Here is a 15,600-nt window from a genome sequence, read left to right on the forward strand (position 1 = left end):
ATAATCTACAGTCTAGTTTATAGTCTAGCCTATAGCTAAGTCTCAAGTAAAGCCTATAGTGTACTCTATAACCTAGTCTATAGCCTAATATATAGTCTAGTCTATAGTATTGTTTCTAGTCTAATCTTTAGTCCGGTCTATAGTCGAGTCTATAGTTATGTCTATAACTACATATATCTAGTCTATAGTCTAGTCTGTAGTATAGTCTATAGCCTAGTCTATAGTCTAGTCTATAGTCTAGTCTATAGTCTAGTCTATAGTCTAGTCTATAGTCTAGTCTATAGTCTAGTCTATAGTCTAGTCTATAGTCTAGTCTATAGTCTAGTCTATAGTCTAGTCTAGTCTATAGTCTAGTCTATAGTCTAGTCTATAGTCTAGTCAAGTCTATAGTGTGGTCTAGTCTATAGTCTAGTCCTTAGTCAAGTATATAGTTAAGTCTATAGTCTAGTCGTTAGTCCAGTCTATAGTTAAGTCTATAGCCTAGTCAATAGTTAAAACTATAGTCTAGTCCATACTATAGTATACAATGTGGTCTGTATCTTAGTCCAGTCTGGACTATAGTCTGGTGTATTATTTTGAATAATCCGGTAAAAAAAATCAATACGCAATACAATAGACTTGTTAGGAAAAATTTTACATATTTGTACAGGTGACTGACTGCTAAAGTTTATTGACTTGACAATAAATTTCCACTAAAACAAACTATTAATTATTAACATTTAGATAAAGACTAATTGTAATTAAAGGTTTTTTATTAAAGGTTTGAATCATTGCAATAACAACAATACTACTACTAAATGAATGAATTCAAATATGTCGAACTAGTAAATAAATCCAAACTATTTGTTAATGCTAACACGGGTGAGTGATGTAAATTTTTTTGCTAATAATAATTAATTAATAATGTTTAAAAACAAGAAAACCATTTATTTAAATAATACTTGTTACCATGTGTTTAGCTTAATTTAGTTCTATATATTAATATATATTTTCTAAATTGGAAATATATATTTTTTATAACTAGCCGCTTTTTTCTTATGAATGAATTTAACTAATGTCTAAAATATCTGTCTTACTGTCAATCATATTTATTTTATTTCAATCGTTATTATTATGTTTTTTTTATAATTTGATAACATTTTTTTTTTTGATTTGTTATTAAATCTAAATTTACTGCTGGTCATTCATTTAAAACAATTTAGTTTTTTGATGTTTTTTTGTTGTCGTGCGATCATTTTTGTAATGTCTAGTATTAATTTAATATTTATAGCAGATTAAATTGTAATTGTTCAATTAATTTTAGATAGCGTGTTTGTTGTATTAACCCATTAAATGTTATTAGTAAAGGAAATAACATTGACTGCACTTAACAATTGTCATGCATTTTAATCAAAAATTATTTTTTTTTTAACCCTTCGTCATGCCAGATATTTTACGAATTTAAATTTTTAATATATTTCTAATTTGGTTAGGGGTTTGAGTCTCCAGGTACCCTCTACAAATATTGTTAGATATCGTAATATTGTTACTAAAACGGCATATTTTTCATATAAATGTACTGAAATACATAGTGTATCTCGCCAGATACATACGCTACGTAAGTGACTATCGGAACATGTGTATGACCGAGGGTTAATTTAGTATTTAACGTTTTTATAAAGTGATCAGTTAAAAATTAAACAAAAAAACATATATATCAGTAAACGATCAGTTAATTTTTTTAGGTAAATATGATTAGTAATTTATCACCTTTTTCTATAAGAAAGAATGATCACTTCTCACTTATCACTTTTTTAAAAGGAAAAATTACTGATCACTTTTTTCTATAGGAAAAAATTGTCTGTAACTGATCACTTTTTTATCTAGGAAAAAATTATCTGTAACTGATCACCTTTTTCTATTGAAAGTGATCAGTAACTAAAACTCGTCTAGGAATTATGGATAATTTTATTAAAAAAGATAGATGATCAATAGCTGATCACACTTCTGATCTTCCTTTTCCATAGGAAAAGATGGTTAAGTAACTGATCACTCTTTTCTATGAATCAGTAAAAATCGATCACTGATCCTATTTCTTTATGAAAAATATGGATCAATAATGGATCAGTAACAGATCATTATATTCCTTTATTTCTTAAAGAGTTATCAATTAATGATTTCTTTAGGAAATGTATCACTCTTTTTTATAGAAAACTAATCAATCTTTTCTATAGAAATAGATGAATCAGCAACTGATCTCCCTTTTCTGTAGAAAAATATGGTTCAGTTTCTAATCAAGATGTATCAGAATCTGATCACTCTTTTTTTATAAGATTCATTTTATCTATATAGGAAAAGATATAAATTACTGATCACTGATAGATCAGTAACTAGTAACTGATCATTATATTGCTTTATTTCTATAAAAAAGTGATCAATTAATGATTTCTTTAGGAAATTGATCACACTTTTTAGTCTTAGTCTAGATTTATTACTTTTATATAGGGAATTAGGATCAGAATGTATGAGTAATTGATCAATTTTCTATAGGAGAATATATGATCAATAACAAAATAAATTTTCTGCAGTAACTGATCATTATTTTTCTACATTTCTAATGCAGTGTTCAGTTACTGATTTCTATATGAAAACGATCACTATTTTTTTAAAGGAAACTTAGTCTAGACTTTATTACTTGTCTATAGGATATTATGATCAGAATTTTACAGTAATTGATCACTTTTCTATAAAAGAATATATGATCAATAGCAAAATAAGTTTTCTGTAAAAAAAAGTTGATTAAAAATATGAGATTTTGGAACTTATTCTAGAAGGAGTAGGGGATTGATTGGTCATTAATATAAGGTGATCCTTGAAACGTTATAAAACATTACCAACTGTTTCGGAAACAAGGCCTAAATAGTTAAAGCATTTCAACTACAATTCTATTGAGAGAAATAACCAAAAAAGAAAAATATTTACGAAATTCATTTAATTAAGTTTTGTCAAAAGTTAATTTTTTATTTTCTAATAATTTTTAAGTCGTTTGTTTTGTAATTAATCATCATGTTTTTCGTTTTTTTTTTTTTTGGAATGTTGTGATTTATAGCTAAAATATCTATTAAAAACTATAATTTTTATATATTGTTTGTAATAAATTTCTAAGATTATTTACTTTTGTTAAGATTTTCCATTTTTTTGGAATTTATTAAAATATGTTTTATAAAATATTTTTTTTAATAATTGTTTTAAAACCAACTTAATGGTTGTTTTGTTTAAAAAAAAAAATTGTTTAGTTTAGTTTGTTACTTTCAAGGAAATATTGGCACAAATGCCAAAATTTTATTTTAAATTTTATTTTATATGGTTTTTTAAGTTTAAGGAGTACAATAATTGTAAGTTTGTATTTTTCTTGGATTTTATTTTATCAAACTGTATTTGTTGTATTTTATATTATTTTATACTTGAGATATGTTTACTAAAAACTTTACTAAAAATATTTATTTTGTGTATTTTAATGAAAAAGTTTTATTGAATACTTTTAATAAAGTTTAAGTTTATATTTGAATTTAGAGGAAGGGGGGGTTTAATGAACTTAAATTTTAACAAAGACATTTTTTTACTTACTTAATGGTAATTGCTAAAAACAAAAATACTTTTTTTTTGTATAAAAATATAATAAAACTAAATAATAATGGACGTTATACAATTGAATAAAAATTAAAAACAAATTTAAATTAATAAAAATATTTATATTAAAAAAAATAAAGAAAACAATAATATTTTTAAAATATTACAATTAAATTAAAAAAATTGTGCGTTTTTTTATGGTTAAAAAAAAATTAAATAAAACTTTATATTGCACTTGTTGTAAAGAAAGTTTTTAGGTTTTTAGGCTTTAAATTAAAAAATTTAATTGAAAAAGAAACAATTAGGTTTTTGTATTTTGTTTTATTTTTTTTTTTCACGATAGCCGCCAATTTTATTAAAACTTTTTTTATTAATTAAAATTTGTTTACATATTTAAATTCTTAAGTTTTTTTATTTTTAATTTTAATGCCAATATTTAAAAAGTGTTTTTGTTTAGTTTTAATTCGTTTAGGTTTTTTTTATATTAATAATAGTTTATTTTAGTTTTTATTTTATTTTTTTCTATATTTATTTCGCAAATAATTTGGCAACACTGTTTTGAAATTCTCTTTTTTGTTTTTCATTTATGATATTTTTTTTTCTTTCTTTTTTTAGATTTGAGACTAAAAATATTTTATTATTTACTTAATATAAACTTAAAAATACTTTATAAATTTATGTATAAATATCGTATCGTAAATCGTATGAATTTTTTTTGAAAGGAATAGTAAAACAGATGTTAATGAAATTGTCAGAAAGACGTAAAATTTTATATTAATCAATATAATTTAAGAAAAAACCCGGGATTTGTTCAAAAATTCTCAAACAAATGCCATGCTTTAGCACTACATTGGTTCTACACTTCTTTAAAACCAAAAAAGTTCTGAATTAAAGTTGTTAAACAAATCGTATTAGAACGAGTGCTAAGAAAAACAAGTGAGAAAGTATAGTCAGGCATGGCCGACCATATAATACCCTACACCATGAGTATATTTTTAACATTTTTATTTTTTATAAAGAAACTTTTATGTTGAAAATTGCCATAAATCCAAAATATTTAAGCAATTTATTGATAAAAAAATAAAATTTCTAAATGAGGCTTTATATAGGTCAAATATGGGCTGATCCTCGGTAAATTTGGGAAAAGGATATATTTTTAAATAACAGTTAGTTTTGTTGAGTTTCATTGCGATACAAGTGGTTACAAGTCAATTTTAGACGTTTAAGAAATTTTTTGAAGGGGGGCTAGGGTCAAATAAGGGCCGATCCTTACGAAAATCTGCAGTGTCATTTATACTTATATAAAACTTATTTGTGGCAATTTTTAGAGAGATAGTAGAATATTTGACGTAATTATGGCATAAAAATCATTCGGGAGGTACGGTTTTATGGGGGCTAGGTGAAATAATGGACCGATTTCAACCATTTTCAATAGGCTTCGTTCCTGTGCCAAAAAACATGCTTGGTCCAAATTTCATCAAATTATTTTGAAAATTGCGGCCTGTACCTTGCGCACAAGGTTCACATGGACAGCCAGCCGGACAGACGGACGGACATGTCTTAATCGTCTCAAAAAATGATTCTGAATGGATCGGTATACTTAAATGTGGGTATTGGACCAATATTTTTGTATGTTACAAACATCAGCACAAACGTATAATACCCTCCCCACTATAGTGATGTAGGGTATAAAGATTAAGGTTATCCAATATCAAACTTGGAACTGCTACCGTTTCTATACTCTATAATATTTAGAAATTTATCTACGGAAAATTTTTGTAAATCTAAAGTATTCATATAATTCGTTTTCTAGAATATTTCAGTGTTGCTAATATAATTCGAAAAAGTTTTCTACTGACTACTCATTAACTACAACACTTACTCATTACTCTCATCACTTATATAAGTGAAATATTTCTCCCAGTAACATTTTCATTCCCCTCGAAGGGAAAATTTCAATTGCAGTGATACTAGTATAATTTAAAAGATTTCTCTACTGACTAAGGATTTTGCACTACACTTATCCAATACTACTTCAGTATAATCACCCTTCACACGTGCACACAAGTAATATGATCTGTCAAAATTTTGTATAGAAGAGTACGGATGGGATCGTCTTAACGCAATATGAAATGTAACCATCACACATTGAGAGAAGATACTGATGGAAGAAGAACAAGCAAATCGCATTAGAACAGGAATGTATTATTTTGTAAACACATGCAAAAAAACTAAAACAGCTGTTTCTATCATACTTTGTTATTGTTTCATAACAATCGTGTAAACATAAAAAATACGGATGGAATTTTATTTACCATTTTCATTAGACTTTAAGTATGTAAAGTGTGATCGTGTGAAGGGCACTTAAAAGTGAAATTTTTGTTAGATTGAAAATTTTATTCTCCTCGAAGGGAAAATTACATTCGTAAACATAAACATTTCATTCACAATAAGTGATTTTGTTTGCAACAGCTGTTTTCATTGTCTATCAAATTTCAATACAAAATTTCACAACAGGAAACATTTTTTCACGACAAAAAAGTTCGTGAACAAGAAAAGTGAAAAGGAAACATATTACACGTGCAATTTACATTGGCTATATGTTCCGATATAACTTCTAGAAAATGGTAAAAAAAGTCGAAAAATTAATTTAAATTCTCAGAAATAGGTAATGAATGACTTGCAAAAAAAAAACTTGTTCTTAGACGAGCTTCACTTTAGATTCTCGAATAGCAAACTTGGAACAGGTGATTTTGCTTTTTCTTCAAGAATTCCTTCTCTAGAACATTGTGGTAAATCTAAAGTGCTTCTAAAAAGTTTTGGTTCTGATAAACTATTAAGTTTTGAAGCTAAATAGTAACGAGTTGTGTACCTAAAACTTAAGAGTTTCTTAAAGTAAAGCCCATTGAGTCCTTAGAATTAAAGTTTTAAAGCAACTTAAACATGTTGCTTTGTGTAAGGACTCTCTCTGATTGCAATTTTGAACAAATTTTAAAATTTCAATTCGAAACGAGTGAGAATATTTAGTCGATAATGGACGACCAGTTCATTAATTCCGAAATATTTTAACAATTAACAAAGAAAGTGATGGAAGAGACCTTATATGTTGGCAAGGGGGAATAATGGTCTAACCTTTCAAATTTTTAATAGAGGGATTAGAACGTAAACATTAAAGTTATTTATGCACAATTCTATTGTAATACTAGTGTTTATATAAGTGAATAATTGGTTTATTCAATTATTAATTGAAGGGGAACTTGTATGGAGGCTAAGGTCAAGTGAGACCCTAATAAAATTGGCAGTAATAATATTGACTTATATAAAACAAAGTTTTACTTACAATTTTTGTAGAGAAACTAGAACATTTATCATAATTATGGACTTTCAAATTCTTCGTTTATTTTAAATCTAGAAACTTTAGCTTTAATATAATTCAGTATTATTTCGTTTATCGGTCGGATATCCAAAAAAAATATCTGCAATATTTTACATATATTTTCTATTTGTTTGAAACAAATAAAAAATTATGTGAAATTGCAAGAAATTCAATAAAATTAATTAAAAATTTTAAAAAGATTTTATAAAAATCTTCAAAAATGTATGAAATTATTTGCACAATTCACAATCAAATTATGTTTATTTGAAAACCTAATTATGACATACAACATAACAACGATTGTTTGATTTATTAGAGGTTTATAAAACAAATTTTTATACAACTGCAATAATATTTGTTCAATTCACAATCGATGTTGTAGCGTTGTATGCGTTTTATGTCAGCAGCTGCCAACAATGTTGTTGGTATTTTCTATGCAAAAGTTTTATATAACTCTTACGACAATTTTTCATATGTTTTTCGAATGTCGTAAGAAATTTCAGTGTTGTCAATTGTTTATTTCAGCATATAAATAAAAAATTCAATCGATTTTGGCATAAAAAACGATAAAGCGGTAACACAGAAAAGAACTTATCCCTACAGTGGAATTAAATAAATTGGTCATTATTATTTTGAATCAGTAGAAGAATTTATAAAGAATTTATGGTTACAGATACTGCTTAAGTAGTGTTTTCAATAAGAAATGGAACAACTACCCAACAGATTATTGAAGTTTATACAACGTTGTCGTAAAGATAGAGACATCAGACATTGCTTTGATCTTTAGAGGAATGTTTATATTTAGATGATATATAAGATGATTTTAAGAAGCGAATTCTTTGGGGCTTCCCCCAAATTTCAAAAGCATTGACTGTCTCAGTGCTTGTACTTATGACATTTGGTAACTTATTGTGAATAGATTGACAATGGAAAACAGCTACCATTTTACTTTGAACATCTATTACATTTCTAAGTTTTAAAGCAAAAATAAGTGCGACGCGTCTCGTTTTCAACTTAACGAGTTTGTTAATAAACAATTCAATTGATCCAGTCGAGATAAAGTTTCATACGTCTGTGAAATCAAAATTTTGCTATAAGCGATTCGACACTTCTTGATTATTTCCTAGAGTCACGAGAAGTCTTTAGTTTATTCTAATAAATTTACTCATAGGGGACTACATCGTTTATGTTATTCTTGACATACGACCTGAATTGCTGGAATTACATTGTGTTACACAGGACAACAAATCAAATTAAACATAAGGATTAAGCAGCGCGAATCTGAACTTGAAATTTATCCATTACATCAGATTTTCCAGATACCGTGACATAAAGTTAAAGTTTTTCAGGATATATTCGCTACTAAAGCAGTCCCCATAAAGAAAAAATGTTTTCGATTTCGTGAACTTTCGGAATTCAAATTGTTCATAAACGTTTAAATAAGAATATCATAAAGTTTCTTATTGTGAATTTTAGGAAAAAATTCGATTTAAAATAATTTCAGACAAACATTTTATAAATTTTCAATTTAGTTTTTCTTAAAAATCTTACAAAAACTAGAAAACTTAAAAAATTACATTGATTTCTTTTAAAACTTTACTTTCTTTCCGACTTTTGGTAAAGAAAGAATGTTGTCGATTTCGTAAATTTTTTTGGAATTCAAATTGTTCATAAACGTTTAAATAGGAAGATCATAAAGCACCTTATTATGAATTTTAGGAAAAAAATAAATTTTAAATTATTTCAGACGAACATTTTATAAATTTTCAATTTAGTTTTTCTTTAAAAATCTTACAAAAACCCAGAAAAATTATAAAATTACATTGATTTCTTTTAAAACTTTACTTTCTTTCCGACTTTTGGTAACAAAGTTTAATTTGTTATAATTTCAAAAAAATTTACTACTTTATTAGTTAATACAATTAAATATTGTATAAATATTATTATTTCTTTGTGAATATCAAAAATTTTCAAAAATCTTAATTTTTCTTTAATATCTAAAGTTTCATTCGTTTTACATTCACATTCGACATATATTAATTATTTTTATTCATCAATAAAATATATGTAAGTATGTTGTTTTTTTAAATTATTAATAATATTATTATATAATTAAGTTTTTTTTTAATAGATACAAAACATAAAACTAATTAATATAAAGCAAGTGGCTTTTTTAAGGAAATTTATGAAATTTATAGCAAAAACTATTAAAAAATCATTTAATAAAAATTTCTATAAAAAGCCACCTACAGTTTAAGTTTGTTTTACTTAATTAACTTTAATTTAACATTAATACAATAAAAAATATATAATACATTTTAATAATATAATCACCACTATTGCCAATCAATTTTGTAAACAACGAACAGCTGTTTCAAACAAAATCAACTATTGTGAATGAATTGTTAAAGACTTGTTTACAATAGACCTGGTTCACACTAGGAAACTTTTTTGGGAAACTTTTGATGTTTGTGTGTGAGAGAAAGAGAAAGAAATATCAACCATTTCTTTCCCTCACACACAAAATCAAAAGTTTCTCAACAAATATTTCCCAGTGTGAAGCAGGTCAAAGCAATTTTCTCTTCGAGGTGAATTTAAATGTTTAGAAAGGAAACATTTTATTTCTTGTGGCGATAGAGGTGAATAAAATTTATAAAAACACAAAAAAAATTAATAAATATTTCAGAATTATAAACAAAATAAATAAAAAAACAAAAATTACTAATGAGAGCTTTCAAGAGAGAGAGAGAGGAAAAAACAAGGTAAACAATTTACTTTGTTTTAAAGAAAATATTATTATTTTTATAATTCAATAAAAAACAAAAACAAATAATATTTTATAACAAAACAATATTTAAAAAAAAATTATATTTTTTTAACAGAATTTCTTAATTTTTCCAATTGGTATGTTTATAGTTTTTGTTTTTTTAATACAAAATATTTTACTTATAATTAAACATTTAATATAAATAAAATTAAAGTAATAATTATTAATTAATAATTTACTTTTAATATAATAATAAAAAATTGCATTTTTATTTTAAATATCATAAACTAATTATCATTTTTTTTAAACATTCCTTGTAAATTAAGTTTTTTTTATTTTCTTTATATAATAATGTCCTTTTTGTGTTATTTCTTCTATTTTCTTTTTTTTTTCTCAATATTTTATAAATTTCCATAGTTATGTTTAAACATTTTATTTATTAAAAAAACCTCATTAAATATTATGATGATAATTCGGTACTTTCTCTACGCATGCTCATTATATCATTAAAATCACTTTCGGCTGATTCAATCGACTGTATCGAGGAGCTTCGTAATTTTGAAACTGGTAAAAATTTGCCTCGACTTTTTAATGCGGTTAACTGTAAGTTTTTTTTTTTTTGTAGATAATTTTTATAAGAAAAAAAAAATATATTTTTAATAAAATTTTAAATTTTTAAATATTTATAATAGCTAAAACATGCTTAAGGATACTTTTCTGTTTAATTTTTTTTTAATAAATGTATGTTTTCTTTTTTGAAATGCAAGCTGGGTGAAATTTTGTTAGAAATGTTTTCATTTTTTAATTTTACTTTAAATTTGTGTTAGTAATGAAAGTGCTTAATTTTAATTTGCTCAAAAAGTTTGTTTAAAATTAAAATGTGCTAATGTACGAAGAAGTTTAGTGTTAGTTTATAAATATGTTTACAACGATTAATAAATAACATTTATAATAATTACCATAATAATAAATATACAAAATAATAAATTACATTAACAATAATTATCGTAATCATAAATATACAAAATATCAATGTACAAATAGGTTATAAAAATCATTTACAAAATAATTTATTTAAAAACAAAAAAAATAAATTTGTTCAAATCACAATCGAAACTGTTTTGTAAAAAAGAAATATATAGATTTTTGTGTGGGATAGATATTCCAACGATAAGGAGTAGAATGTAGAATTGCTTTGACAAACTTCAAAATCAAGAAATCACAACTTTATTTTGATGAAACAGTAGGAATTCAGCTACTTCACATATCAATCAATCAATAGATCAATCAATCAAATCTATCTATCTATCTATCTATCTATCTATCTATCTATCTATCTATCTATCTATCTATATATCTATCTATCTATCTATCTATCTATCTATCTATCTATCTATCTATCTACATAAAAATATTTCTATCTGAAGGGATATTCAACAGTTATTAAAAATTTGACAGTTCCTATTGTGAATTGAATAATTTAAAACAAACACAACATACAACTGATCCTACAGTTCATAACATATTTCCATAAACTGTGTATTCTTATGTTTCTCAACATCTTCGAATAACCTTCAAAAGCCCGGTGTGGTATTAACCAATATACTAGCAAAAGATTTAAATGAACAAACAAGTGCTTTACAGCCCTTGTCCTTTCTATTTAGGTTCAGTTGTTTCATCAAAGTCTAAAGTTGCAACACGGAAATTGCACTGGAGACATTATTTAGATCAAGTAGACCTACTAAACCCCAAAGGTATCAACTGGATCTACAAAGCAGTTATTAAGGCCATACTATTCTATAATGGCCTTAACAAAGTGCTGCTCATTGTGCAGCTATCGAACGTACTGTACGAAGTATTTCAATCCTGATTAAGGCAGCAATGAGAATGACGTCAACGAAGATCCCGCTAACAATAATGAACTAGTTACAAGCTGACCTAATGGCGATTCAATTGACCCTTAATTTTATAATCAGGAAAAAGGCATGTGGTTCGTGGTCTGGTAATAAAGGAGTAAGGCACACATGAATAATTAAGCACATCGAATCTTTGCTTCTTAATGTAAAATATTGTGTAGCACTTTCATATCCGAGTTCCTGCTAGGAATTCAGTACCTGAATTACACTCAACTATTGGTGTAAGAAATGTTTACATTCTAGGATAACGCTTATATGGAACCTTGTCATGGACACTGTATAGCTGACGAAATTGTCGGAAATTGTGCGATGAGAGGGGAAAAAGACCTCAACGCGTTTACAGATATTTCCCTTACAAATTGTACTGGTTCAGACTGAACTATATGAAATGGCTCAAACCAAATGGTTCAGTGAATCCATCTGTCTCATTTCGAGGTCTTGTTGTCCCCTATACAATACTCCCAGGTCAAGCTTGTTATAAAGTTTTCGTAGGAAATAGATAAGAATGCTGGTATCATCATGGGACACTGTACAGTTTGTTAACAACGCCAGAAGGAAGGGTCTCAAATATAACGACTACTAAAGGAGTTGTAATAGTGAGATGGAAGAGGAAACAAATACCTCACATCCACGTAACTGGGAGGACATTTGCCAGCCACTCATGAGTGATTAATTGGCTACCCTTTTTATCTAAACCTTAAGTAAACCGACCTACTTTGTAGAAGATCTTTTGAATTATCGTTTCGCAAAGGTTTCATTAATGCAGACTCATATAAATAGATCTATGACATGATCTAGTGACTGTTTTAGTCATCAGGTAGAATAATTTAAAAGTTTCTAAAAGAACTTTATACTAAATACCTTTAATATTACAAATTAAAATAAAAATCCTATTTCTAAATTGGAAATAATTCAATGAAAAATTACATAAACTAAAAAAATTAGAAAATCATTTAGAAATTTAATGAAATGTTAAGAAGGAATAACTAATTTAGAAAAACATTTTTAAAATTCTATTAAATTTTAAATCTTTTTTAAGGATAACATTTCGAATTCAACAACAATCATGCAAAATTAAAAAGAAAAAAATGAAAATTAAAAAATCATTAAAAAAGAAATTAATTTGAAACAACATGATTATTACGCATTCAAAAATAAAAGTTTATATGAAACTTGATTAAATGATTGTTGTTTTTTATATATTTACTTGATTTAATTTGATTTGTTCTGATTAATTTAAAAGAAAATAATAATGACCTGCAAATGTTTAATTTTTTTTATTTTGGATTTTCTTTGGAAAACGTTTAACTTATCCACTTCCAAGGTTCAGTATCGGGACTTGTTATAGGCGTAGTGGTATACTATAATATAATTAAGAATATAGCAATATATATGAAAAATACATAAAAAACATACAAACAAAATTTGTTTTTTGTTTTCAAAAAGTGGTGGTGTTAAGAAAAGAATTTAAAATTTTTGTATAAAAAAATCTAACAAATTTGTTTTCAAACAAAAAATATAATAATAAACAAACCAAACAAATAATAAAAAAAAGAAACGTGTACCATTTGTAGGGTGAATTTGGGTGATTTATTGCTTAAGATGTGAAGTGATAGCGATTTTATATTTATAAATAAAAGAAAAACACAAAAACCAAATAAATATTAAAAAAATGATTTATGTTAAGACGGAAATGTAAATGATGTAAGTGTCAAGAACCAAAACCAATTTTATTTTATATGTAAAGTGTAGAGAGTATGAACATTTTTTATTATTTTTTATGTACACGAACGAGGAGGAGGTGTTTATTTTTATGAAAAGGTTAGAAATGATTATTAACAAAAAATATAATTGCATTGGAATAGGTTTGAGGGATAATTGTATAATATGAAACTGCTTTTAAAACTAGAACTTACCTCGGCTTTTAAGTCGGCGATTCTGTCCTGCAGATCACGCACTTTATCAGAGTCATCTAAATTGGAACGTAGTTCACCTTCGGCTAACATTTCGGAATTCTAAGAAAAAGTAGAAATAAATACAAAATTTAAATCAGCAATACAAATCAACTAACTAACTAATTAACTAACTAACTAACTAACTAACTAACTAACTAACTACTAACTATAATGTTTACAAAAAAAACATGAGTTTTTCATTAAAAACTTTACCTTAGTTTCTAATCTGGATATTTCCTGTTTTAATTCAGCTACTGTTTGAGACTGTTCAGTGAATTTAATTTTCACATTCATCAATTCATCCTTCATGCGAGATTCCAAATCAGAGTATCTATACATATGAAAGAAAAAAACAAATAGCTTTAACTATTTAAACCTTTATCCAAAAAAATCCTCATCTAAATACCTATGCTGCTGTTCTCTAGCCTTATTGGACATCTCCTTTTCACGCGTCAAAGCCATGTCCAATTCCTCTTTAATCTTTTTATTCTCCTCATCTTGACGTCTCAGCTGATTAGTTGAGACCTGTACTTGTGTCTCCAACTCCATGACTTTTAAACGCAACTCTTTCAATTCGGTTAATGTTTCCATTTCCCTTATGCGTGTAGTCATAAGTTCCTCTTCCAATTTCTGAGTATGTTCATTCGATTTGGATGAATCAAATAGATTTGTTAGCAGCTTTTTGGGTGTAGAATCTACTGGATGTGAATTGTGATCATTGCGTTGTTCTTGCAATTGTCTTTGCCATTGAGTACTTAGTTCTTGTACTCTTTGTTTGAGATCTTTCAACGAGAGACTGGCCTCTGCCTCTCTCAGTTTACTGGCTATTAGTTCGTCCTGTAAATGGGCAACTGAATTGTCGGGCGTTGTTTCGCGCAAAGTCTTTTTATCCTCTTCTAATTCCTCTATTTTAGTTTTCAAATTACGTATTTGATCTTCACTTTCGGCTAAACTTTGTCGTACTTTAACCAATTCCTCTAGGAGGCAAGAGACCATTTCATCGCGTTGCTTAAGTGCCTCCTCTTTCATACACAATTCATCGAGCGAGGATTGACGTGAATTGTTCTAAAGAGATTTTTGTTTAAAGGATTTTATTAGTATTATAAATTTTGTATATAATATTTAGTAAACGACATGCTCCAAATCATAATCTGCTTTGTATAATAAAAATACGTTATATTAATTTTTTTTAAAAAGAAAACTAATTTTAACAAAATAAGCATGATTATTTTATGATGATTTAAAGCTTTTTAATAAAAATCTTAAATCATGAAATAAAAATATATACACAAAATTATTTAAACATAAAGGATTTGTTAATAATATTAGAATAAGAATAAAAAAGAATAGTTTAAAAGTAAAAAAGTTAATTTATATAACAATTTATTGAAAGATAAGATAAAAACACATAATGAATGATAAATAGATAATTGTGGAAATATACTTCACATATCACCTACAAGTTTCAAAGCGAAACGACCTATCTATCTATCTATCTATCTATCTATCTATCTATCTATCTATCTATGTATCTATGTATCTATGTATCTATGTATCTATCTATCTATCTATCTATCTATCTATCTATCTATCTATCTATCTATCTATCTATCTATCTATCTATCTATGTATCTATCTGTCTATCTATCTATCTATCTATCTATCTATCTATCTATCTATCTATCTATCTATCTATCTATCTATCTATCTATCTATCTATCTATCTATCTATCTATCTATCTATCTATATATCTATCTATCTATCTATCTATCTATCTATCTATCTATCTATCTATCTATCTATGTATCTATGTAAATATGTATCTATGCATCTATGTATCTATCTATCTATGTATCTATGTATCTATGTATCTATCTATCTATTTATCTATCTATCTATCTATCTATCTATCTATCTATCTATCTATCTATCTATCTATCTATCTATCTATCTATCTATCTGTCTATCTATCTATC

The 15,600-nt window shown here is 26.2% G+C and overlaps 1 protein-coding gene across 1 annotated transcript in view; it reads right to left on the minus strand.

Annotated features, from left to right (window-relative positions):
• Positions 1-10,191: 10,191 nt before the first annotated feature.
• The window catches only part of LOC111678612 (ecotropic viral integration site 5 ortholog), a 48,926-nt gene continuing 43,517 nt past the window's right edge, over positions 10,192-15,600 (minus strand). Inside the window, exons 6-9 of the mRNA XM_046947112.1 lie at positions 14,030-14,688; positions 13,837-13,954; positions 13,585-13,683; positions 10,192-10,353 (exon numbers count right to left, since the gene is read on the minus strand). Coding sequence (XP_046803068.1) covers positions 10,213-10,353; positions 13,585-13,683; positions 13,837-13,954; positions 14,030-14,688 — 1,017 coding nt within the window. The 3' untranslated portion in view covers positions 10,192-10,212. The remainder of the gene's footprint in view (positions 10,354-13,584; positions 13,684-13,836; positions 13,955-14,029; positions 14,689-15,600) is intronic.

This window comes from Lucilia cuprina, chromosome 3 (genome assembly GCF_022045245.1).
Source record: "Lucilia cuprina isolate Lc7/37 chromosome 3, ASM2204524v1, whole genome shotgun sequence".
In the NCBI taxonomy this organism is placed as follows: Eukaryota; Metazoa; Arthropoda; class Insecta; order Diptera; family Calliphoridae; genus Lucilia; species Lucilia cuprina.